The 27,611-nt window shown below is 40.0% G+C and overlaps 1 protein-coding gene across 1 annotated transcript in view; it reads right to left on the reverse strand.

Moving 5' to 3' along the window:
• The window catches only part of LOC100744796 (protein groucho), a 118,859-nt gene that overhangs the window by 7,165 nt on the left and 84,083 nt on the right, over positions 1–27,611 (reverse strand). The window contains exons 11-13 of the mRNA XM_012380684.3: positions 2,052–2,105; positions 1,170–1,358; positions 1–158 (exon numbers count right to left, since the gene is read on the reverse strand). Of these exons, the coding sequence (XP_012236107.1) occupies positions 1–158; positions 1,170–1,358; positions 2,052–2,105 (401 nt within the window). The remainder of the gene's footprint in view (positions 159–1,169; positions 1,359–2,051; positions 2,106–27,611) is intronic.

Consider the following 27,611-nt stretch of genomic DNA (forward strand, 5'->3'; position numbering starts at 1 on the left):
CCGCGGGACGGCAAACCCTGATAGCCCTGCGGTGGCGTTTGCTGTGACGATGGCGGATGATAGACCCGCGATGCCAAGGGACCAGGGATTCCTCCCATAGTTGGCGTACAGCTGCGCGACCCCCTCGCCGCCGCCACAGGTGTACCCGGCTTGTCGATCTGGAGAGGTTCGTTCCAACGGGGTACACCGGTTTATTATCGGGCGCAATCGTAGAAAGGAATTGTAAATTTCACGCTTGACTTTCGCACAAAAGCAACGAGACATATCGATCCTTGTCGCAAACCGGCGTAAGCGGCCACCTCCTGTTCACCGATTTATACCACCGGACACGAGGAAGAAAGGGACGCGCGGGGTTCGAAACGAGAGAGCTTTTGCTTTCCTCTGCTATCGTCCGCGCAAATTGACTTGTCGTAACTTCGCGCCACGAATTCCAGCTACACGTTATCGATGCTCGTGTACATGCGCGCTATACGCCAAGGGGAACCATCAAAATGTCTTCGTTGTTTTCGAAATTGCGCAAGTGGTTATCTTGCTTGGATTTTCTTAGCACACTTCGGTTTCCAATAGAAGAGAGGTTCGTTGAAGTTTCTTAGCTTTTAAAATACAGAGTTACGGAGATACCCGGTGTAAACTCGTTTATTCGTCGAACGTGTTTATGAGGACTGCACGAAAATCGTATTTTTATATAGTTCCCTTTGTTTCGTTATTTTATTACCGATCGACCAGAGTATCGTGTATTCTGTTGTTTAAATATGCTTCGTGGGACGTTTTAAATATATCGAGTTTATCATCGATAGAAATGATCGTTGTAACGCTTGAATTTCGCGACAACGAAGGAACCGAGTGTAGAACATCGTCTACGATATCGTTGTCGGCTTTTAATTTTGCATTATTAGCATTACGATTGCAAATAAAAGAATTTTCTAGTTCATCGAACAACTGGACTTTATTTCTAGCGTAACAAGTAGAAATTTTGCCTTCGAAAACCACGGAGTCATTGAAACGCTCACCCTTAGGCAATTCGGCGTGCATGTCGAAACGAAACGATCATCTTTTCACCTTCTTTCTCAAAGATCCAGAAAGGAAATGCAAGTGGAAATAATTCCGGGGAGAAAAATAGAACAGGACCGATTAGTCATCGAATAAGCCTGCTATCCGCGAGATCTTACATCTTTACTTTTCAGAGACGGTGTGCTACGAGCGGATGAACTTCCACTCCGCGATGGGGGCCTGTCTTTTACGGATGCGGAGCCAGCACCGGAAATAGGTCCCACGTGTCCTGGGGCGCCCAGTTTCTCTAGAGTGCCGTTCTCACGTGGATCCGAATGGTCGCCATTCGCGTGCGGCGACGATGCCTCCTTTTGTGAAAAACAAACAAGAAAACAAAAGAAGCTTATTATAAAGAATATCAAATCCAAGGTTCATCCGTTCTTAGACGTAGACTACCAATTTAAAATACTTGGAAATATTTTACGTAAGCAATCGATAAATACGAAGAGTAAGCTTTCACAGTTCCAGATATTCGAATAAAGAATTTTGAAACTTTCCAAGTTTCAAACTAACTTATAAAATGATCTTCCTCTAATTTTCTCGTATCGTATCCTCCTTCGTTTTCAACCAACGATAATTTTGTTGTAATTTCATTCCTTCGTTTGATTCTAAGCGCAATTCTGTTGCATTTAGTTAGTCGAAAGAAATATCTTCTCCGTTTAGATCGAAGTTACAGCCTACGATGACAAAACGTAAAACTGAGAAAGACAAGTAAAAAACACAATCACGATTTATACTTAATACAATATCAAGGAAACGAAGGAATCGAACATCAGAAAAATCACTTGGACACGTCTTTTCAATCAACGATACAAGCTCCTACGACAAAGGAATATCCGCCAGTACCCATCACAAACCGACACCGTGATCGTCCCCAACCTCAATCGAACGAACATCCTTCATTTTCATCCGTAGTTTGTGCATACTTGCAAATAGCTTTTGACCAATGAACTCGCTAATAAAAATATGGAATCCGTTTCACTGTGGGAAGATGAACTGACCTCGTTCGCGACATCCACCACCAAGTCCTGATCGCTCTTCTCTGCGTCGCTGTCCTGAAAGCAGAAAAATTACGTGTCTGTGAAAGGATATAGAGGAAGACCGTGTCCATTCGCGATTAGGGGCAACAGCGTCGCGATACATATCGATGCACGCTGTAATTCCAGCCATTGGTGCGATACGTTAACGATCAAAGCCGCGAATATATTTTCGACGAATCCAACGCGAGAACCATCGAGAGAGAAAGAGAGAGAGAGATAGAGAGAGAGAGAGAGAGAGAGAGAGAGAGAGAGAGAGTTCGACCTACATTTACGATGCGTCTGACTAGCAGATGCATCTTCAGAGACATATTATTAATCTTGACACTCGTGCAAGCTCGCTGCCTCTCTCGAAACGTTCTGATTGCACCAGCAACTTAATGGCCAGGCGTTCGACGAGTGCGCGTACCGGATAGAAAGCTCGCGTTTGCGAACGTGTAAGCCACGCCACGTCGCGCCATGCCACGCCGCGCCGCGCGTTTCTGATGGAATAGGAGGCGGAGGGTGGAGAAAGAGGGGATGTAAATGCGCTTTGCTTGGTCGCGCGGTTTCAGGGTATTTTCGCAATCAAGATTCTATGTGTGTGGCTGGTGGCCGTACACGCGGAGCGTGGAAAATTCGACCGATCGTTTGTCAATTCTGGATCTCGCTATGCTCGTCGCTGACGAGACCCAGCGCCACTGTCGTCGATCTTTGTCGCTCGTCGTAACGACGATTGCTTTTCCTTGGTACATCGCGTAACGTTTCCCTTCGATCTTTCTGCTCCGCTCTCTACGACGCAATTAACGTTGTCACGACGTGAATTTAGATTAGTATAGTTTCGTATACATATAGGTATTACAAATGTTGATGATGAAATGATTAAGAGAACGTTAATTTTGCGCTGTGCGTCGGTTAGGGATCGACTATCTGTCTACGTAGATCGTCTTGTCTGGTTGAAACGTGGTTTACGGGACGACTCGAGTGCGATTTGCGTACGTCAAGCGGCACAGATAGATAATGATTCTAGTGCGTATTTTAAGCCGATCGACGCTGATAACGATATTTTTTATTTCTGGTTAAAGGGTCCTCTAACGCTTCGTTACTGTAAACGTCACCACGACGTGACTTTTCCAAAATAAGTTGCGACGTGTTGTCGATTTTAATGACATTACCTTCTCACATAATCGGGACAAGTTACGAAAAATAATTGACAATCGCATAAATACTTTCCTTTCTAACGTAACTACTCGCAAATACCTATACGTTAACATTAAATAAGATAATTTCTTTTAAATAAATAAATATGATAAGAAATACTTGGCCTCCAAATATTATTATATTGTGCTGTAACGAGTGTAGCGAAAATAATATCGGTATATTTTCTCCGTTAAAGAAAATTCTTTCAGCGTCTCGATTATCGTATACGTTCAATATGGTATCTAAAACAATCCTGCAGCCTACAGGCCGCATTACGCAACATGCTCTGCATCAAATCAGTAATACCGCTTGTCACTGTTTACTCCATTACCCAGTATATCTTCCATTTGCTTCGAAAAAGAGACTACGCAAACAGTCAGCCACAGGCATAGGGAAGCAAGGAGAGAATCCACTAACATGGAGGAACACGGATAAACAGAAGGCTAGAGGCTTCGGCTAATATATTATCGAAAGCCGTGGATAATGTACCGCATACGGAAGTACAATTTCTCACTCGTGTATCTTTTATCATTTGTTTGTCCGTTATTTTCGAGTTTCTAGCGTCGTTGGCACCCGATTTCGTCGTATAACGGTTTAAAACCGCGGTGATTTCCGATACCCGCAACACTGGCAACTCGTCGTTCCGAATACAGCAGCAGCCCTGAAGCCGCCTAATTGAGCCTGCCGCGTTCTTTCACTCGTTGCCGACGCAATCGTGATTTTCTATGGTTAAAAAAAATGTTTTAAATTCCAGAGAGACGTGGTACGGAAGAATGGCAGTCGATACGACGCACGGTTTTTCACTTTTACTTCACGCTAAAAAATGTTCTTCCCCGCGTTGAAACGTTCCTCGAAACGAGATGTAACTGCGTCTCGTTAATTGGCTGTACTCTAATTTTTTAGCGGTTCGTTTTTCCCTCTTCAAGCTTATTTGCGACACTTCATATATATCCGAGCTTATACTTTCATTCTTAGCCGGCGTTTCAATTTTCCTAACTTTGTCGAGCTCATTCGCGATACACCGGATACTCGATAAACTATTCGATGCTCGAATCGCGGCGAAAAAATTCAGCCCGCGATCGAAATTCCCCGGGTAATAACCTTAAAATCCAGCCAAAATTAAACCGTGTATATTTTAAAAGCCTGGGACGCGCACAACTCGAATATCGCGCACGTAACATACCTAACGTGTAACGTAGCGATCGCGAACACAGCGATACGCGTATGAACGGTGTTCCACGTAAGACGATAAACAACACACCGAATACCAGAGGAATGGTAAATAACGTGCACGGCTAGGAAAGTGCAATTTGTAATTCACGTATCTTTCATCGTTTATTTACCAGTTATCGCTCAGTTTCTACAAGCAGCTCGTTCCCGGGTCACAACCACCCCGTTAGTTGTAACGAGCTCGAAACAGGGCACGCGGCTGTTGCTCGTGTGTTACGCCAACAAAACGTTACAACTGCCGCCTGCTACTCAAAAGCTTTTGCCACCTTATCCTCGTATTTATACCATTTGCCTATAAATTCAACCATCGACCATTACACGCTCGATATTGCGTACAAATGACTCTAACGATGTTACTGACCGATCGAACGATAAATGTATTTATTTTTGGCAAAATTCGTCCTAATTTTCGTATTGCGTCTTTCCTTAACAGAAAATCCGAAACAGCGTACTTAACAATTACTTAAGTTACGTACTTAAAAATTAGCGTCGTTAACAATTGGCAAACGAGATTTTTCGGTCGTGTTAGCGATAAAACTAAATTAGGAACGAAAAGATGACTCCAACGGTATGGTGCCCCTCAAACAGGTTTTTAATTTGTTACGTTCAAGACGTTTCCTTTTGTTCGTTATTTTATTTCGTTTTTAAGCTTACGTCGTATTAAAGATCGCGAGGGATACATCGCGAGTTTGTCGCGTGTACGTTCGACCGCTTTCGTTTCAGCACGTTGTCGTTTTATTGTTATCGATGGGTAGATTAGATCGGTAGTATGTAACCGAGTAACAGGGATAGCGGTGGATTAGATCGATCGCGAGACAAATTGCTCGTGTTTACCCTTCTGTCTGTTCTAACGTGGAAAATAGGACTCGCATGATTTATGTTTGAAAAAATCTTCCTTGTTTGCAGTTCGATTTTAACGCATTTGTAGCACTCGTTGGCCTGTGTTTAAAAAATGGATATTTCAACACCGGGCCAACTGTAATCGCAAATTAGATTTTGTAGAAAAATGATTGCGAGCGTAAGGAGTCGAATTGTCTGTCTTCGCGTAATAAATTCCATGGTTTTATTTAGAATTACGTGGCTGTTTAAATTTTCGAGATAGTGGATGGAAAGTTAGCGTTGGAAAGCCCGAAGAAGTAATGATTTAAAGTTTAAAAAAGCTGCCGCAGCCACGTCAGTTGCCAACTTTTTGTAATATATTTATCATCGCATTAACATTCTACGATAGGCGTGCGCTTAACCGAACTATAAATAAAGGCTAGAAAGAAGAGGAATTATGCACCGAGAGGCATTTCATTTTCACGGAAACTTCTTGTAGAGTTACGCACGCGAACGTGCATAAACGAAGTCGATTTTCAGAAAATCTGAAACTTCTCGCGAGATTTCAAACTTTTTCTCTGTTTCGCTTATCGTTAGCCTCGATGAAGTCACAAACAACGACAGAGATAGGAAGTTTCGCTTCTCCAGTAAAATCTGTTACACACGATCGAAGATTACACGGCAAGAACGTTCAATATGTTTCGTTCTTCTACGAGAGAATTATTTTCAAAATATCGAATATCCTTCCAATTGATATTACGAAAATTATCCTTCTATTTAGTTTTGAATATTGAGCCTGATTGCTTGCAAAATCTAGTTTCGCGTCAATTATTTTTCTATCTTCGAAGTGACATTTTGACGATGACGCCGAAAGCAGATATTTTAAAGATCCCACCCACGTTTCACGTGGCTGCGTTACTCCACGAAAGGGTTGAATAAAACACGTAGAATTATAGCGAAAGCTAGATCCCAGTAAGTACATCACGCTAAAACCGTTTCTTCCATATTTTTCTTCCATCTCATCGCTCGCAGAGAGTAAACGATCCTAACTAATCAATTTAATCGGATTAAAGAGCGAAACTGAACCGTACCGTGGTATCTCGTTACTAGTTCTTTCTCCGCGAGAGTAGCCATAAAACGATTTAGAACGTTAGTTCCAGATGGAGGTCGAGCAGGGTCAAGAGGATGCACCGAAAGAAGACGGATTAGGTGTCAAGGGACGATTAATAATTCAACAACGTTTTGTGGTTCATATCCTAATTATCGTAGAGCTTGCCGGTAGCTAGTTGCACGTTCTTTGTAATGCCCCGCTCGCCTTATGAGCCTCGTACAACGCGTTCAAAGCGGCGCATACGATAGTATTGCCTTCCTAATGACGTAATATCGTGTACAACGCCCATCCATCCATTATGCGTCTGCTAGACCATATATATATATATAATATATATATATAATATATATACACACACACATACGCGGTACACACATACGGTATATACCGTGTATTCGTGTCGAAGGTGTTTGTGTACATGCACGGTTTATCGACGTGGAGAACCACCTGTGTGCGTTCCTGCTTCTGAAAATCATTTACCAAGACTACTTGAGAGAAAAAAGAGAATTATCCCGCAGAATTCGCTATGTGCTGCACGATTTAGAGGAATTTCTTCGCGCATCTCATCATCGGATACGTACGAAGACTATATAGGAGAGGAACGTGAGAAGCGACATTTTCCAAAGTAGTTTTAAAATTCGATAGGTTGCTAATCGATCGATCACGCGTTACCAAGAAATTGTCCCTTTATTCGATTTTCGAGTTGTTTAATTCGCCTGTTTTCTCATTATTTTGTAAATTTTTCAAATATCGAGATATCGTTTGTCTCGGTAATTATATCCTCGGTACTTATGAAACTGCAATGATTAATCAGCTATCTTTGAAACACGCTCGTAACTTCGAACCCGACATAGATTGTATTCATTTTCAATGATCTTCTATTAAAATTCTGCCGTATAATCATAGGGCGAGGCATTAAAATCAGAAAGTCAATAAAATAATAGTTATCTGACTATCGTGTTGTTCGTCTGTGACTTTCGTGCGTGCACCGCCACTGAGAAAAGTGCGCGAACGCTTAAAGGAGCCTTTTATGGTTATACAGCAGCAAGTATCTGGAACCACTTACATCTTAATGACGTAATTAAGTAGCGATTTCAAATGAAAAACGTAAGGTCGAGAAAAGGCGAGTAGCTTCGAGGGGATATAATTTAAGACGACTAGTTTTTTTAAACAGTAGATGCGTAGAACACACGAAGGTCATGTGTGTGTTTTTACATGGAATCGTACGTACCTACATTGTGTGCTTTATACAGGCTGGTTCGTACAATTGTTCGAGGTTCCGATATCAATGCAGTTAGAGAAAAATATGAAAGGAAGATGACGAATGGTTCAAAAAGCATCACGTTCGAAGGGAGACACTTCCTTCCTTTTTTCTTTCTTTTTTTTACATAATAATTATTGTTATTTCTGTATTTAGAGATAGGATCAGAATAGCTATTATTTTATTCCTTGGATAAATTTATCACACTGTTCTGAGCTGAGAAACCTTTATTGCATTTTTTTTACATGGACTAGGGATAAAAAAAAAGAATATCTTAAACCTATGGATTAAATCTATCTTCTAGTTACTATTTATCGTAACTGGCGCATCTGTATATGGATGGCGAGCGCGAAATCACGTTGTCATTTTCAAAAATAATTTATTTTATTTTTAGTCGTTCTACGTGAAAAAATATTCACGTGAAACGTTGAAAGAACGATTAGTCCTAGTGAAATTGAAATTTTGTATCTCACGCGAGTCAAGGAAAACGTAAACTTTCTTTGTCTCGTTATTGTCATTAATTTTACTAGATATAATACGTATATAAAGATTATAAAAAGCGAGAAGTCGACGTAAAGATTATAAAATTGTAATGAAAAATAAAGCTAGTTTAGAAAAATGCTACGATACTATTCGTGTGATTAGCGTAGAAGGTAGTACGTAATTTGCTCCATGCACTTGGAGAGGCATCGAAGTTCCGGTTATGGAGTAAATTGACGTGCGATTTGCTTACAGGAAAATTTGCGGTTTGCGAACGAATTCCTGTAGTCGTAGCTATACGCAAATTAGCGAGACTCGCGCCGGAATTGATCGTAGCTACGAAGGAAATTAGTACGACTTGTGGTCATGCGAGTTGCGATCGCGGGGAAAGTAATACCGACTTGTGGTCAGTAAAAAATTAACGCTGCTAATGGTCACATGAATTACAGTTGTAGGAGTATTAACGCGACCTGCGCTGCAGCGAAATTTTATCAAACAAAACGAAAAAAAAAAAAAAGACATCGCGGTAAAATTCACACAATAACTTCGATCTAACACGAAAACAATTCAGCTGCTTTAAAAGTAGTAGCAAGTATCTAATTGAAAGTATGTACCTAGATATTAACTTCGTTCACAACTATTATTTATAACAGCTGTTAGTTAACTATTAGTTATACAGATATGTACATAAAAATCGGCTAGAATTTTATAAGATAACGATTCAAAAGATATGTTAGAAATTTGTTAAATTATTTGAAAGAGTTACACGAAAATGACGAATAAAGTAGAGAGTTCTGAGAAGTTTACCTGAATCTGAATCTGACCTGTAGTATCATAAACTGTGCTATCAAAAAATGCAGTGGTATAATTGCCAAAATTGTTTAAAGTAATCGTGAAATACGATGGATATAGACCAACAAGAACATAATTTTATTACGCGTAATTGCTACGTTGAATAACATTTTTACAATCTAACTTTGCAAACGCTAGTATACTTTCCATAGAATTTTAATAATTTTGTAATAATCTGCGTCAACTTTATACCGCGACACTGAAGGAAGAGGGACAATTTTGTTCACAATTACAGCGTAAAAGACAATCTCACCTTTCATTTGGCAAACTCTAAACTTCAAGTAATCGAAAGCAAGATTTTTGCTCTCGCGATACGTTCTTCTACAGAGGAAGATATAAAGTAGATTATAAATATAAAGTCATCCTTCAAAGGATTTCTACGAAAAGGAGAGTCGTCATTCGCATTCCTCGAACAGAATACGACATCAGGTCGCAATGACAGCGACATCGCGGAAATTCAACGGGCTGATCTTCGTTCGGAGCAAATCAGCCGAGCTCGACGTTGTGTTTCAGCTCGGAACGGTGACTTCGTCGCGAACCATTTCCGGCGGAGGAGAGAGCGGAATAGCGGTTCCAGCTACTAGGGACACGCAATAAATTTGTGTACGGACGATGAGCGTGTGTAAATAGAAGCCCAGTGTGGTGGTATTGATTTCAGTGGTATTACTCGGCCGGTGGAGGGCGCTCAAAGATGGAGGAAGGTGGTTGAGTAGGATGGAGGAGAATGAAGTAGAGGAAGGAGGAAGTAGAGGAGGAGAAGGAGGAGGAGGAGGAGGAAGAAAACGAAGAGGTCGAGGAAAAGGGGTAGGGCGGAGGGTTAAAAGAGAAGGAGTAGAAGACGGAGAGAAAGGTAAAAGAAGGAGACGAAGGAGGTGGAGAGTGTCTTCCTCCCCTTAACCTGCTCGTTCTAGCGTTAAATATGATACAAATGTTATCATCCCTTCTATTCTGTCCTCCTTCCCCAATCCGCCCCCTTGCGGCACGAACCACCAGCGACCACGATTCTCTTCTTTCTCTCTCTCTCTCTCTCTCTCTCTGTCTTTGTCTTTCTCTTTCTCTATATATATATGTATATATTCTCTTTGTTTCCCTTCTCGCCGTTTTCCTTCGTTTCTCCTTTCTTCCTTCGTCTATATATCCGTCTTAACACGAAAACAATTCAGCTGCTTTAAAAGTAGTAGCAAGTATCTAATTGAAAGTATGTACCTAGATATTAACTTCGTTCACAACTATTATTTATAACAGCTGTTAGTTAACTATTAGTTATACAGATATGTACATAAAAATCGGCTAGAATTTTATAAGATAACGATTCAAAAGATATGTTAGAAATTTGTTAAATTATTTGAAAGAGTTACACGAAAATGACGAATAAAGTAGAGAGTTCTGAGAAGTTTACCTGAATCTGAATCTGACCTGTAGTATCATAAACTGTGCTATCAAAAAATGCAGTGGTATAATTGCCAAAATTGTTTAAAGTAATCGTGAAATACGATGGATATAGACCAACAAGAACATAATTTTATTACGCGTAATTGCTACGTTGAATAACATTTTTACAATCTAACTTTGCAAACGCTAGTATACTTTCCATAGAATTTTAATAATTTTGTAATAATCTGCGTCAACTTTATACCGCGACACTGAAGGAAGAGGGACAATTTTGTTCACAATTACAGCGTAAAAGACAATCTCACCTTTCATTTGGCAAACTCTAAACTTCAAGTAATCGAAAGCAAGATTTTTGCTCTCGCGATACGTTCTTCTACAGAGGAAGATATAAAGTAGATTATAAATATAAAGTCATCCTTCAAAGGATTTCTACGAAAAGGAGAGTCGTCATTCGCATTCCTCGAACAGAATACGACATCAGGTCGCAATGACAGCGACATCGCGGAAATTCAACGGGCTGATCTTCGTTCGGAGCAAATCAGCCGAGCTCGACGTTGTGTTTCAGCTCGGAACGGTGACTTCGTCGCGAACCATTTCCGGCGGAGGAGAGAGCGGAATAGCGGTTCCAGCTACTAGGGACACGCAATAAATTTGTGTACGGACGATGAGCGTGTGTAAATAGAAGCCCAGTGTGGTGGTATTGATTTCAGTGGTATTACTCGGCCGGTGGAGGGCGCTCAAAGATGGAGGAAGGTGGTTGAGTAGGATGGAGGAGAATGAAGTAGAGGAAGGAGGAAGTAGAGGAGGAGAAGGAGGAGGAGGAGGAGGAAGAAAACGAAGAGGTCGAGGAAAAGGGGTAGGGCGGAGGGTTAAAAGAGAAGGAGTAGAAGACGGAGAGAAAGGTAAAAGAAGGAGACGAAGGAGGTGGAGAGTGTCTTCCTCCCCTTAACCTGCTCGTTCTAGCGTTAAATATGATACAAATGTTATCATCCCTTCTATTCTGTCCTCCTTCCCCAATCCGCCCCCTTGCGGCACGAACCACCAGCGACCACGATTCTCTTCTTTCTCTCTCTCTCTCTCTCTCTCTCTGTCTTTGTCTTTCTCTTTCTCTATATATATATGTATATATTCTCTTTGTTTCCCTTCTCGCCGTTTTCCTTCGTTTCTCCTTTCTTCCTTCGTCTATATATCCGTCTTCTTCCACACTTTGCGATTCTCTTCGAAAAGACAGAGACGAGACAGAGACAGAGACAGGAGAGGTCTAACCTGAACCGCTTTCTCCGCCGCGCCGGCTTCTTCCCTCGTTTAACCCAGCATAGCGAGGATGACGGTATTAAGGGCAGCTCTATTATTCGACCACCCAACCACTCGACTCTTCGTCTCGAGAATCCTCGAATCCTTTTTTCCTTCCTCCCCAATCTCCCTTTTCCGCTTGCCCTTCCATCCCTCTCACCCGCTTCACTGTCTCTTTCACCCAACCCCTACGAGTTTCTCCTTTCCGCCCAACCCCTCTATACACTCACCACCTCTTCCTCTCTTACGTATACAATGTTCCGCGTATTTTTCCCTGGCGCTCACCTTCTCCTCTACCTCATCCCCTTCGGTTTACTCCAACTCCCGTTGCCCCATCCCGTAACCACTCTTCTCCTTTTGGGTCCAATGTAAACAAACGCACGAGCGCAAAAGAAGAATCGAAGGTTTTCCACCCATTCCCATTCTCTACCTCTTTCCTCGTTTCTTCTTCTTTTTCCCTCGTCCGTTTCTTCTCTCTCGTTCCCCTTCCATTGGTCAACCCGATAAGTTTAGCGAAGTTAAACGATGGAACATGACCACTTTGACACGAGGGTATAGAATTAACTGGAGGAAAGGGAAGGTTAATTAGCTGCGAACATTTGTTTGGCATTTAGTCCGCGATCGAATATAGAATTTTGTATAGTTTTAAATTTCCTCTGCCCTTTCATTTAGAATTTACGATCATGATCCTGCCTCGATCGTTTCGTTTCGTTTGTCTGTTACTTTTGCTTGTCTTCCTCTTCTTATCTTTCTCTCGATAATCGATATAGAATTTTCGTTCGACGTTAGAATCAGTAATTTTGCCAAATTCTCTTTCCTTTCGCATAGGACTGCGCGTTGATCTAGCCATTCGAGATATTTGATTTTGACAAAGAAACGCAAGGCAGAAGAAGCGTTCTAATTTTATAGGAAAAATATAACGATAAACAATTGCGACTTTCAAAGTCATTGATACTTTTCCCATTCATGACAAATAACCAATATAACTTATTCTGTATATTACAACATTTATATTAGTATTTTAATCTCCGCTTCTAGTCAAGCCGATCGTATCCAGGAAAAATTTCGAAAAATACAAAAAAGATCTTGCAGAGATCGCGATCGATGTAAAGCTGATGATTAACGCGCACCGGTAATCTCTGCAATTGACAAAAAGGTTCGTTGATCTACTAGCCACGAATTAAAAAAGAAAATTGCTCAAAAACAGAGATACACGCTGTGTTTCTTTAAAAATGTAACGGAGCACGAATTTCCGTTTTGCAAATTTGCTTACGAAATTTTGATCGAAGGGTGCATTCGGAATGACCGGAAGCACGAGATACACCAACACCAGTAATACGGCCAATACGTGGAATTCGACGATCGAGAAGGCGGGTCGGTTCTTTAAAATTTGTAGACGAGTTTCTCTGCTCGAGCAACCAGGATTGACCCTTCTCTCTGGCTCCCTTTTCCCGGATCCGATTCTTAAGGAAACGCGAACGAGCAAAACAAGCGACGAAAAGTTTCCCAACGGTCGGCCATTCTTTCTCCCCCTATCTCTGCATTTAGCCGCGTTAACTTCGCTGAAGTCAAGGCAGTGACTGTGTTCAAAGTACCGGCCGTTCGCGATGCCTCTTTGGGTTATTCGATCGATCGTTTTGACCAGCGAGCACCGAACGACAACAATGTTATCGCGTTATTTCTGACCCTTCCAATTGCAGCCTTCGGATCGAAAAAATATCTCGGAAAGTAAATTTGAAATTTCGGAGTTGTCGTATAATCTAGTTCGCCGTGGGAAATTTATTAAAAGTGCAGATTGCAATGCTTTTGATAGAAACGTTGCTAATTGATGTCGAAATTCTACAGGGATTCCGTAAAACTCGTTGAAAGATTATTTGGAAAGTTTATATGACGATGTTTATAAATGAGAAATCGACAAAGAAAATTTGTAAAAATGTTCGAATCGAAATTAAAGAAAAATGTCGATGGGGTTGGATACTTTTAAGCTTTGATTTTTTCCAACGATATAACGCATCATATAGAGGGAGTGGGGCGGTAGTCGTAGCACAATCGAGCGTGGGGCGAGACTACGTGGAAAAATAAGTCGAAAATGTATAATACAAATTTTCCGTGTGACGCTTCGTTTCTGAGAAAATCGAGTTTAAAAATTTGTCAAGTATACGTTGACTCGACTAAGTACCAACTGGTTATGAGCGAACAATCAGCAGCAGGTTATTATACATGCGAAAATAAATAAAGAATGTAAAATAAAATTTTCCCGTTGAAAGCCTCATTTTCAAAGAAATAAAGTTTCAACGTGTTTAATTAAAAACGAACCGGTCTGGCGTGTACACGTGCGCGCACGATACATGTTTAGATCTATTTTTCTAAAAAATGAACCATCTTATGGACAATTTTTATTCTACATTTTGCCTTCTTCTCAAATTTTGTTTATTTAATCTCTCGATTATTTACTCTCGTTCAATGCGGAATTAGCGGAATTCAAGTATATTTGTCAAATCTTCAAGCTAGATTTTCCGAGGACGAAGATGAAGAAACGTTGTACCAAACTTTTTTCTTCTTCTTTCAAGTAGAATCATCCCCTGCTCGATTGTACTACGATTGCCACTTCGCTCTGTATTTATTAACCTAACAGACTATTATTTAAAGAAAGTTAATTCTAATTAGTTTCAACAACCAGCCAATTGTCAAATTTATCGAGTTTCGATTCAGCACGTAACTTGCAGAATAGTTTTAAAAAACGAGATATCTTTTTGTACGACGTTAAGATCAAATTTTTCGAATACCAGGAATATCTACTAAAAAGAAGATTGTAAATTATAGATATGACAAATCCGGGAAAAATATCATAGATACGTAAGATCCGTTATTGTTACACAATTGTTTCTTTATTTCGGTTCGTAGTTCATTCGCAGTTTGACGCAGGAAGTTGGAATGTTATTTCCTTTCCATAACCGTCTCGAGTAAATGGTTCTTTTACCATTTATAATATTCTGTTTGCACACGTTGTTAAAATTTCTCCTTAGCTACTGCTGGAAGCGACTGCTGGTTGCGCTCGAGTCAAATTAAATTTGATGACATATTCACAATGTTCACGGTACACTGTACCATATCCCTCACCATCTACTACAAAGTGTACCGCCATTCGCTTGTAATAGTTGGCGTTCAAGTTAGCTCTGTAAGCAATGGGAAACTTTATCAAACAGATTGCCGATATCGTGTCTACGTAAAAATTCTACAACTACGACGCTATACAATTTTTTTTTACGATATAATTTTACCAAGTTGAAAGCAAATAAACTGTCGTGCACGTACGCTATCGATTACAAATATTAGGGCTTCTGCTCGTCGCATTTATTTGAAAATTTTAACAAACTCGAAATATAATACGAACCGGGAATTGAAAAGCTGGCTGGCTGCAACAGGTGATTGTCAACGAGTCTACAATTTTATATAACCAAAAAATAGATAATCAAATGTAAGAACTGCGTCAATTTCGCTCGATTACTTTTCACTTGCGTCGCCTGATTTCTTTCTTAACGCTATAAGTATAGTCTTTTTTTCTTTCTATTTTTTTTTTTTTTTTTTTTTTTGGTTTTATTTTTTTTTTTTTTTTTTTTTTATTTTTTATTTTATTTTTTTTTTTTTTTTTTTTTTAATTTTTTTTTTTTTTTTTTGTGAAGTTGGTACAATCAGTTTGCTAGACGACGTGTAAAAAAGATTTTGGAAAAAGTACAACTTTTTATATGTGTGCCTGTAATGAACATTTAAACAACACATTTTAAAGTCTCAGACAGGGGATTGATATGTAAAAGCGATGACGAAGATCGTGGATATTCTTTGCGAATAAAACGGAGTCGATTAAATAATCGTGAACGATAAATACGACTGTTGTAAAATACACATGAGAAGGAAAACTGAGTAAATAACTTCGAATTAGCTCGTGGATCGTAGAGTAAATTTTATAGTTGTGACGTATCAGGGTACTGCGAATTTCACGTGTAAAACATCGTTTTTCATTATAAATTAATCAAACTGACAGTTATTATCTTCCTTCGTCACGCAAATATAATACAATTGAACGTTTCGAAGGTTGTTAACAAGTGAAAACCGCAAAGAATTCCAACTTCTGTGGAATCGTAGAATTGATGCGTTTGTAATAGGACAGTTAATCGACTAACTAGAAAATAAAAACAATGAAAAGCGTTTGATTTGTGTCGCATGTATAATTGTTCATAGATTAGGTTCTGTACGTACAAAAGTGTGGGATGGTGTGACGTTAGTGAAAGACGTGGCTGATCGTTTATAAACGTTGTTAAGATATGTTAATGTTGTCAAGGAGTGTTGCGAGCGCTACTAAGGTTTGTTAAAGGAAAAATGAGCGTGGTAATGCTGTCAGAGTTGAATTAATCGTGGTCGAGAGATGTTCAACGTGTTGCTGTGACGTAGAAATAGTGATAAGCGAATTCGTGAAGCGCGTTATTATATTCGATTTTGTGAGAGTGTAACAATATCGTGTTTATCATACTGTCTTTTCTGTTAATTTATAATAAACATTCCTACAAAACTAACAACGTTGATATCGTTAAATCAGAATTTAGTATTAAAATATGAAATTTCATTAAAGCAGCTTTTACCAATTTTGTTATATTTGATCATAGCACATTTTGTTCGCGTTTCCTACCGTGTTCGTTCTAATAAGTCAGATTCAAGATAAGAATCGGATGATTCCGCAGAATAAATTCAGATTTTTGGCAGACTTCTCGCACAGTGTAAAATAAATTTCTTGCTTAATTCATCTCAAAGCTTTTCGATCGGAATAAGTCATAGCTCTCAACGAGTAATCGAGCAGCTTTCTACAAAAGAGCTTCCTACATCTCCTTAGAACTACAGTTATTCCATAGAACAACTCGTGTAAGTGCGTGCACATTTATACCACGTATGCTAAATGTAAATTTTTTGTGTATTTTTTTAGTCGATCAGTCGAATTTTGAACTTTACCAGCCATTACGATTATTAACCGAACGTAGCTAACATTAAAAACAAATTAAAAGCGTAATCTGCAAAATTGCTTATTTTATTTACCGAACCCTTTTCCCGCCAAGCTTCCGAATCGTCAACTTGTCGCTTTTCTATAACTCCTGCAACTAACTTCCACGAACTTCTCCCCATCATCGTAAAGATCCATTTCGATCTGCTACAACGCACAAATGCAAAATTTCGATCGACCAGTAGTTTCTCTAATAATCCGGATCGATCGTTACCTCTTACACGAGACCAACGTGATTATCCTTAATAGCCGTATAGACGAAGATATATACGAATACGTATCTCTAAATGACAGTAATACAGGCGTTAAACTCGCTCCACTTTCCATCTAACCACGTTCGATGACTCACACAGATCGGCTTATTCATCCTTTCCGCCTCGATTGAAGCGACGATCGATCCTATCCGTCATATAATCATCGCAGCCACCCTGAAGATGGTCAAGAGAAGGGTCCCTGCTGCAAAATTAATCCCACCCAGAAACCACTTTACTCGATACTTAATAATACCGCAGCCACGAGCTCGTTTCTCGGACGAAATTAAAAGGGAAACATTGAAAAGGCAACACAGATCGATAAGTAACATTGCGCTTTTTTCTAGCGGCGGAAAAAGGGGCGAGAGAAACGTTGTCGAGGGGTTGGCCACGGTTAGTATCGTAGGTCTTGCAATTTTTACGAGACAACTGCTTTCGCGTCTTGCACCGTGAACACGACTGGATACGTATTAAAGCTATTATCCTTGACGGAATGGAAGGAGCGAGAATGGAATAAAACTGACATTCGCGTAAAATCGAAACGTTTCTGTGCCGTTTTATCGAGAGAAACGCGGTAGGTTGGAGTGGGAACAATGCAACGAATAAAAAAGATGATCTTTTTTTTTTATTGTAGTATTACGGTAAGCAAAGAACGAGGATGAAGAGAGAATGGTTGACGGGTGCAAATGAATTATAGAATATTAGGCGAGATTATGGTTAGCTAGTTTGACGAGTAAGATAGTTTGAAATATCGCGGTTGTTCGATAAACGGAAAGCGACGAACTTAAGCTCTTGAATTAAATAAGAATTTGGAAATAATTTTTCCGATTGCAAGATCGTTTCCTGGGTTGATTAAATAAAAGTAGAAATTGGACGAGAGATTTGAGATATAAATGTAAGATAAAGAATCGAAAATAAGTATCGGCCATTCGAATTCTGAACGAAGAGGGAATAAATTCGAATGGTCGTAGAAATTTTTCTATCAAAATAAATCGAGAGCTGAAAGCGAGTTGGCGAGGTAAAAAGCGATTTATCTATGATTGAAGATACCGATTGGTGGTTAAGAGTTCTTGCGAGAAGAAACTCAAGTCGATCTTTCCGTCTACATCGAGAAGAGACTCGCGCATGACGTCAAACATTCGTAAATATAAAAGCAGATTTCACGTCGGAGAAAATTGACTTCGTAATTTACGTCGATTATACAATTTTTACTCCTCTCTATGAAAACTACGAGTATGCTAAAACCTTCATTTCCAGCAATCCATGAAATAATTGATCGTCCAATTAGATTCTTCTCATAAATATTTATTTCCAACGATTCTGAACATTTCTACACAAATGGCAATAAAGTTTCCCGTGGATGTACAGAGTGTGCCAATTCTCTTCCACGAAACAGCGTTAACGTATCTTACGTAAATCTCTGATTATAAAATAGAAAGAAAATTCGAATAAAAGTCGATAATAGATGCTTCTCGTTAAACAGTCATAACAAAAGTGCATGTATTAGGTGATCCCATAAGTTCGTGCCGACTGTTGTGCATACATTTCACGTGTCGATTTATAAACATACGGCGATAAGGGACCAATGCACTCGAGCTTAGCTGATCGAGAACAGGCTAGAGCAGATTTTCGTGGGTATAAGATCGTAATATAGCGAACACAGTGACTTCTAACAGTAAAAAATCACGAGTGAAATGCGTATCCATTTTCGACATCTCGTGTTGTATGAATTTCGGAAAGGAAGTTCTGTAACAATTGCCACGAAAAACATATGTGCTGTTTACGGAGAAAATGCGCTTTCATCTGGCACCTGTAGGAAGTGGTTCCAACGTTTTAGAGCTGGGAATTTCTGTTTAGAAGACGAGGAACGCTCCGGGCTTCCTCCTCAGACAGACAAAGATAAAATTGGGGATCTTGTTGAAAAATCACGAAGTTTGACGGTTCAAGAGACGTCAAATGTTCTGAAAATACCTAAGACAACGATTCATAGGTGTTTAAAAAAAATAACAGTATGAATTTCGGAAAGGAAGTTCTGTAACAATTGCCACGAAAAACATATGTGCTGTTTACGGAGAAAATGCGCTTTCATCTGGCACCTGTAGGAAGTGGTTCCAACGTTTTAGAGCTGGGAATTTCTGTTTAGAAGACGAGGAACGGTCCGGGCGTCCTCCTCAGACAGACGAAGATAAAATTCCGGATCTCCTTGAAAAATCACGAAGTTTGACAGTTCAAGAGACGTCAAATGTTCTGAAAATACCTAAGACAACGATTCATAGGTGTTTAAAAAAAATAACATATATAACCGCTCGAAAAACGGCACGAACTTATGGGATCACCTAACAGCTCGGAATTAGAATTTCTTGTAATAACCGCAGACTGCAAAGGTTCGTGCAATTCCGTATCCTTACGAACATAACCAAACGAATAGAACTTAAACGTAAATTCGTTTCATCCACCATCGCCTACTTTCTTCAATCTGAATGTTTCATATAGTTGTACGTTCTCGAACCATCAAATATTTCACAAACGCATGAACGTTCGTCCAACGTCCCGCCGTTTCTCGGCACAGACGTATTTCAGTTTCGTATAATACGAGAGCAAATGGGCAGAAACGTTTCTGGCAGTCTGTTCGCAGTTCATCCATAGCGATCATCCAGTACGATTTAAGTCGAAGTCTGAGAATGAAAAGGCGCTCGTTCCAATCGCAATCTCCCCTTATAACGGAACAGTGAAAAAATATTACGGATGCTCCGTGTAGCCAATACGACTTTTGAACGCAGTAATGGAGACCGCGATCGATAGTTCGTGAAACGATGGAATTTAACTATCTCGAAGCGGATAGAGAGCACAGAAAGAGAGAGAGAGAGAGAAAGAGAGAGAGAGAGAGAGAGAGAGAGAGAGAGAGAGAGAGAGAGAGAGAGAGAGAGAGAGAGAGAGAGAGAGAGAGAGAGAGAGAGAGAGAGAGAGAGAGAGAGAGAGAGAGAGAGAGAGAGAGAGGAAAGAGCAGGTAGCGGGGGAGAGGTAATGCGCCGCTCGGGCCGCGTCTTCGAACGTATCGTGCTCCGGAAAATGGATTTTTACGGAGGGAAAATGTGGCACGTATCTGGAAAGGGATCGCCGAGGTAGTCGCGTAAAAAAGATTTCGCCGCGACCGACTGTATCGTTGAGAAATGGAAGGATAATCTACAGTGAAACTTCGTCGTCCATAGGATTTCTATTTTCGCGATCAACCGCTTGTATTCGTATTTCGCATTGGCGAATCGAGGCGACGAAGAGGTCGCGTGTTTGTGAGACGAAGGTAGAAGCGAGAGGCTGAGAAAAATCACGCTCGTTTAATATTCTAAATTTTTTCAGATAACAAAGCGTTAAATCGCCATATGGTGAGATAGTGGAAAGTATTTTCAATTTGAAATTAGGTAGATGGTAAACCTGTTGGTTAGCGATCAAGTGTTTCGAGTAGAGAGGATTAATCAGTTTTAAAAAGCCGGAGGATCCTTATTACGGGATTTGGAGAAGTTAAGCGAAAACTGAAAATTCTTATTATTTCGCAGAGTATCATACATACAGGTTTTAAAGGAATCTTTTTCGCTTAATAGGAATTAAAATATCTTCGAGAACGAACTTTTAAAAGTGAATCCACTCTGAAGGTTAATATATTTCATTTCTGAGCTACGTTTCGTTCGATTTTCATTCGTGAGAATTAAAAAGGAAGGAATTCAGGATAATAATGGAAGCGTACGTAGGTAGCAGCTATTGGATATTAATTTCAGTTACATGCATACGTATCACTATTTCACGAGAATTAGCGCATTAAATCTATAATTCTCCGCGGTTCATACTTTACCATCTTTAATCATTTAGCCTCGATTTCGCTTTTATCATTGTGTTTCCTTTCGAATTAAAATATGTAAATGTTTTATTCCTTTTCGTGAAACCCGTTAATGTTCTTGTAAACATCCAAGCGAATCTGCCCAGGAATATACAGAACGTAGGAAAAGATATTCAAAGATACATATGTAGATATTCGTTAAAATTCTACTCTTCTTCGTTAACCCAGAAAAAGTTTCTTCCGCAGCCAACCTAGCAATCAAGACCCGTGTAAACCTTCTTCCCTGCAGTCGAATTATCAAGCTTTTATCCACTCTGCCGACATTTCTCGCTGGAAAAAAGGACCTGTACGAGATATTTTGCAGAACGCAGACTTTCGGCAGGTAACGTAATACGATTTAGGGCGCAAGAACGAGCGGCTCTGTCGGGAAGAAATTGTAAGAAACAAACAAACAAACAAACAAACAAACGGACACGGACGTTGGAAAAGAGAAAGGAGGCAAAGCAACGAAGAGGAGGAAAACGAAAGAAAGAAGGGAAAATGAAAAGGGAAAAAGAATAAGGGGAAAGAAAAAAATTTGCAACAGCTCGGATCTTCTTCGGTCTCGTTGGACTTTAATCGCAAGCTCCGCTCGATGCAAACTAAAAATTCACCTTGCACTTTTCGACCCGCCACGGGAAACCTGCCGCTCCTCCCTCTTTCCCCCTCCCCCCTGTTTCGTTTCACCTCTATCTCTTTTTCTTCTTTGTTTGCTGTTTCCTTCTCTCGCTTCCACCTACTTTCTCATATTCCTCTGCGACGAGCAACGACGACCAGCAAAAACGTATTAAAGCGTTTTTCCAGTGGACGGGGAAAGCAGAGGGTGAGAGGAACGGAGGGAAAGAGAGAGAAAGTGGAAATGGGATGAGAGTCGGTGAACACGATTGGACAGAAACAGAGAAACAGAAGAAAGAGGCAGACACGTTGACGGGAAACGGGAACCTGGGAAGTTGAGTTGGCTCCGGGAAAAATGGTCGTCGTAGGACAGCAGGAGAAAATAAAGGGGAAAACGGTTCGTATGAAAATGTAATTAGGGGAAGCGTGGAAGCTCGGCTCATTGCGGCCTCGACCCTTTTACTTCGCCACCTTCTCTTTCGCTCGTACCCACCGCTTTTCAACCCCCTCTCGCTCTTCCTTCCCGCTTCGACCAAGCTCCTTCTCTTCTATCTCTCTATCTAGCTATGCCCTCCTTCCGTTCAGCGGGATTCCTCCTGTTGCCGCCGACATAATTTGTTAACCGTGAAGCGTCCAACGATCGCGAAATCCACTGCCACCTTGTATATTTTTAATCGATACGCCTTGTGTCGCGGGAACGCACGTTTTTTTTCCTATGCCAAGGGATTCAAAATTTCTTCATCGGTATTTTATCGTGCTTTTTTTATGTGACGTAGACGTTGTTCTTCTTTGGTTGTGGTTCGTGCTTTCTCCTTTTTTCGTGTAAATTCTCATTTATACGTTTTGTATCTTTTTCTATATACTCGTGTAAATACGTATAATAAACTATATACTAAATTATTCACGATACGCGTCAAACAAACATCGCTAAACATTCGAAATGCAAAAAATCGTTCTTGTGCTACTTGTACCCGCCTGATAAATCCTGATCTGTCGGATCGTTTCACCGTACATTTACACCGCTCCTTAAAAATTATTCAAAATATGTTCGAAAGAGCACGATCCGACGTACGCGTATACGTAGGATCGAATAATCGATTGAAAAATATTCTCCGCTCCTGTCCACTTTTTAGCAACTTCGACAGATCAACAAAGATCAGTCGAAAATCGGTCAAATGCAAGTTACCTTTTGAAACGTGCTATAAATTCATAATCGATTGATGCTCGTACGCGTAGATACGAAACCTGTGTCTTTCTGCTCGCCGCGATCCAATTCGATTGTACTCCTAAATCATAAAAATTCACAAGATCCTCGATTCTTCCGTTTCCCTACTCTGCCACGTTTATGCCACACGACAAACTGCGACTCGTCGGATCATCAGAAAAGACACGCTTGCTTTCTTCCTGCTTTAAAGAGCGATCGGACTATCGGCCACGTAGCTCGTGCTTGTTATTCCATTTCTTTCAATAACAGACACGCGCGACCACCACTACCGTTTGCAATTTGCATTTCATTAGGCGAAGGCCAAGTCGGCAACTTCTATCATCGGTTTACTTTGGGAACCGGCTGCGTTCATCCGCCAGCCGAGAATTATTATTCGCGGCATCGGGGGTGCTTCGGAGTTACTTTCTTCGCGTCTCTATGCTTTACACGTGTAACCGGGTGGTCAGGGGGTGGCGGACGAGCGCAAGGGATGGAAAAACTCGCGCCACCGGAACGAACGACAACTACGACGACGAGGGGGGAAAAGGTTTCGGGTGGAAGTGTCTTTGCAATTTAACTTTTACGACGCGCCCTGTCATTTCTATCCGAGCTTCTGCAACGGAATGCAACCATCTCCTCCTTCGTTCTTGTCCACCCTCACGAGCCCCGTATCCCGATCTCCGTTACACCGACATCAAACGTGTCTTCTAGTCGGCGAACGGGATAACTCGCGAGGATTGTTCGACGTTCGCTACTTTTTATAGTCGGATGCTGAATTTTCTGACGGGGAATGACTGACGCGATTTGTAAGCCAAACGATGGGGTCGAGACCCCTTAAGGAGGTTCGTTGGTCGAGTTTTTCTTGAGATTCGATCGACGAACGTGTTTCAATGCCAATGGCTGTTGATTTACGGCTGATAAACGGGATATATCGGCTATTGTTTGGAGCTGGCACGACAGAAGCACAGGTAGACAACCGAGGGGATGGCGCGATAAGGAAGCAGCTCCACTGTCGCGGTAGCTTCGGTAGACCGATAAAAACTAGCTTAAGATCGATCAAAAAGGAATTATTTTTTTCAAACGGGCTATAAATCCAAAGTCGATTAATATTCCTAATGATAAACTTTTCGTTTCTCGAACGCGAGACAATCTTTTTTTCTCTTTCGATAAATATTATACGATTTAAACCCATCGACTTTTTCATCCTTACCCTTCATGGGCTGAGACGTTATGGAGAGTCTACAGTTACAATATTGTTCGTTTATATGAATAGTCGAATAGAATCTTTCGTGGCTAGCTCTAACTTGTTTATAATTTTTAACTCGTTAATTCACTGCTATTGTTATTTGTCAAATCATTATGAAAAAGTGCCTTGGTATCGACAATGAAGTACAAGCACAACGAAATATGAAAATCGAATTGTTTTCTTAATGGAAACCTTTTTGAAAGCGCTCAATGAATTCGACACGTTCGTGTTCGCTTAAGACCAGCTTCCATTTCAGAGGTATCGTCGACGTTGACTCGATGCTATCGCGATCTCACACAGAAGTAACAAAACGCTAGGAAACGAACTGCGTACCGGGTGCAGAGACTTTTCGGGCAAACTAGTACATTTATTCACAGTGAATTCGTTCGAATCCAACCATCTTCTATTTCTTTCACCGACGCTTCCTCAAGAAAGATCGTTCAGTGGAAGACAGACAAGTTCCATCCGTTCACAGGCGAACGCATGCATCCACTACTTCCACGTTTCTGCCTTTTTTTTTACTTCGTGTTCCACTTTTTCCCCATTTTTACAGCTTCCGTTTGCGGATCCCTTATACTTCGCGAATCTCTTTCTTCGCGTTGCGCTGAAGACACTTGGAGAAACTTTGGTAAGCCCGAAGAATCATTAGGAAATTATCGGGATGTTTGAGAATTACTTGAAACGTTAAATTATAAAAATTACCTATCATCTTCCTTGTCTACATACAACGCGTCTTTCGATCGCTATTTTACTATCTCATCTGTTGATACAACATAGATTCGCATCTTAACACTGGAACTACCGATAGATAACACGAAGCTATATTTCTACCAAAAACCAGTGAAAATGACTGGTCCTTAAAAGATACATAATAATAGAATATTTTTATATTCATTGATTTGTCACTTTCTTACAGAAGGAATTCCATGTTATGTAGTACATTTTTGGTATTATTAATTTATCTGGTGATCTGTAAACGAGGGTTGACACATTTATAAAATTAAAGTTAATTGGGATTCGATAAACAGATCGCAGGACTCTTTTACAATTTGACAATGACAAATGACTGGTATTGATACAAGTAGCCTCGATACAAAATTATTTTCAATTTGAATACATAAAGAACAAAATAAAATTCATTATATCATTTTTTTTTAGTTATCGTTGTGAAAGTCGTTACATCATTGCGGAAAAAGGTATAACACGAATTAGGAATTTTAAAATAAAATGGTAAAACCAGTCAATTTGACTGATGTGGTAGTTCTAGTGTTAGCATCTGGCGGTCGATTCGGAATTTTCCTGATATCATCATATCGAATGATACGCAGTAAAAATTTCGAAAACGTGTGGGAAGTTGTACAAAACGAGGAAACTGGTTAATTGGGGTTCGATAAACAAATAGCAGGATCCTTTTACACTTCGACAAGCACCAGTCATTTTGACCGGTATTGGTATAAATAGCCTCGATACAAAATTATTTTCAATTTGAATACATAATGAACAAAATAAAATTCATTGTATTATTCTTTTAGTTATCGTTGCGAAAGCTGTTACATCATTGCGAAAAAAAAGTATAACATGAATTAGGAATTTTAAAATAAAATGGTAAAACCAGTCAATTTGACCGGTGTGGTAGTTCTAATGTTAATCATAGTGTTTTAGTGCGTTCTACTTAATTCGCGTCAAATGTTTTCAACAGCGGATGGAGCAAGAAAAAAGACAGAAACGGGAGAAAGACAAAGCAGAAACGATCGAGGTTTGCTTTGCAGCTTCGTGTAAATCATGTCACGGCTCTACACAACGAACGAAAATTTACAAACTCCTTCGACCATACTTGCCGCGGGGAATTCCATTTGTTTCGAAAGCACGCGCGGACGTTTTACTTTGACGCGAGAGCACGTGCCGCCTACGCTCAATTAGAGTACGCATTAAAGCGCCACGAATTCCAGCGATTAACTGTACCAAATAAATAGCCTCTTCTTTTTCTTCGCAGCTGCTCCTTTTTTCTTTATATTCGCTCCAAGCAATTAAGAGGATCGCTTATTCAAATGGCTCGTGGTATCGTTCGTGGTTCCATTATTAAGGGTTTTGCGTGTCGTTAATAAATTTTGTAGGATGTAAAATCAAAAACGAGTAGAACGCGGATTTCTAGGCGAATCGATATTTTCGTCGATACAAGAAGAAAAGGTATATTAACCAGCGACTTATTTCGCTCGCGTATATTATAGCAATTTTTAACGTTTAATATAATTTACGTCCGATATTTCGTGTTTTTGCGTGCATTTTTATATCTTTAAATTTCTCATGTGTGTAAAAAGCTGCGATTTCATAATAAAAAAGGTATGTACGTTCTCACGTACAGACTATGTTTATTAATAGAAAATGAAACGTCTTTCACGTAACAGCGTGTTAGAGATCGATTGAGAATTAATTTTATAAGCGTTTTCATTTTCAAAGCTTTAAGATATGCGAGCTTTCAACAGCGTGTAACGTTCTTTGATTAAATGGAATTTTAAATCGTCGCAAAGATGCGCATTAAGAGACTGGAAAAAAACTTGGAAAAATTAAACTGCCAAGATAAGTGTATCTCTCGGAAGATAGTCAGAAATGTATGTACACCAAAGGTGCGATATATAGCGTGTTTATCGAAAATTCACTCGGTAAAGTAATTATATTAAGTAAAATGTTTGAATTTGAAAGATTCACAGAGACAATTACCTCTTCTAACATTCTCGTGTCCGATAACAGAACGTTAGTCAATGACGTACTACGATATTTTATTCGTGTTTTACGATTTTTGAATCGTGATTTACGAAAAACCCGCGATATACTCTATATTTTTTACATTTTAACAGATAAAAGAATAAATATTTGAAGATAGGGATGAGGTATGCGAATGAAAGCGATCGGTGTTTATAAAATGGTAATTCTCTTGTGACGCGTGGGATTTTAGAAACACACAAAATCGATTCGAAAGCTGTTCGATAGACGATCAGACTGGACTCGCACAAAGGCGAAGAAGATTAACGAATCGCGCGTTATTGGTCGACTTGTCGCAACAGAATTCTATATACAGTCATCCAACAAAATCATCGAACATCATATAAAAAAGATATTTTTACCGCGACAAAATACTTTTATTAAAACGAAATTTCCCCGCAAAGTTAACGTTTTTGTGGTGTCAAAACGACGAGAAGCTACTTTCTTATTGCTTTATATACTAAGAAATAAATATATCGTTATATATATCGTTTTCTACACCTTGTTACAAAATATAGAAATACAAAGAATTTTACGATTAACCGTCCGTAGTCGAAGAACAACAATCCGTTGATCCGACACACGGAATATGGAATCTTGCGTGCGAGATCTATCCGTTTCGAACAATGGCCAATCTGCGCGCGAATCTACGAAGCGTGCTAATCAAAGCATCGTAAAGCCTTTCGTTAAAAGCTGCGATCGAGTCAGCTTTCGTTACGGGTGGCGAGAGACGCAAACATTATTCACAATTATCCTTTCCTCGCAACAACGACAAGGTGGGTGGAGAACCGAGGAAACCGAACGACAACAGGCCACGAAGGAACACGACTACGAAGGCTGCGATCCTCGTTTTCAAACGGTTTCGTGACAAAGCACTCGCCTAGCGAGAGAGACGATCCTACCCACCTCCGCT

Source organism: Bombus impatiens, unplaced genomic scaffold, assembly GCF_000188095.3.
Source record: "Bombus impatiens unplaced genomic scaffold, BIMP_2.2 scf_0106, whole genome shotgun sequence".
NCBI classification, from domain to species: domain Eukaryota; kingdom Metazoa; phylum Arthropoda; class Insecta; order Hymenoptera; family Apidae; genus Bombus; species Bombus impatiens.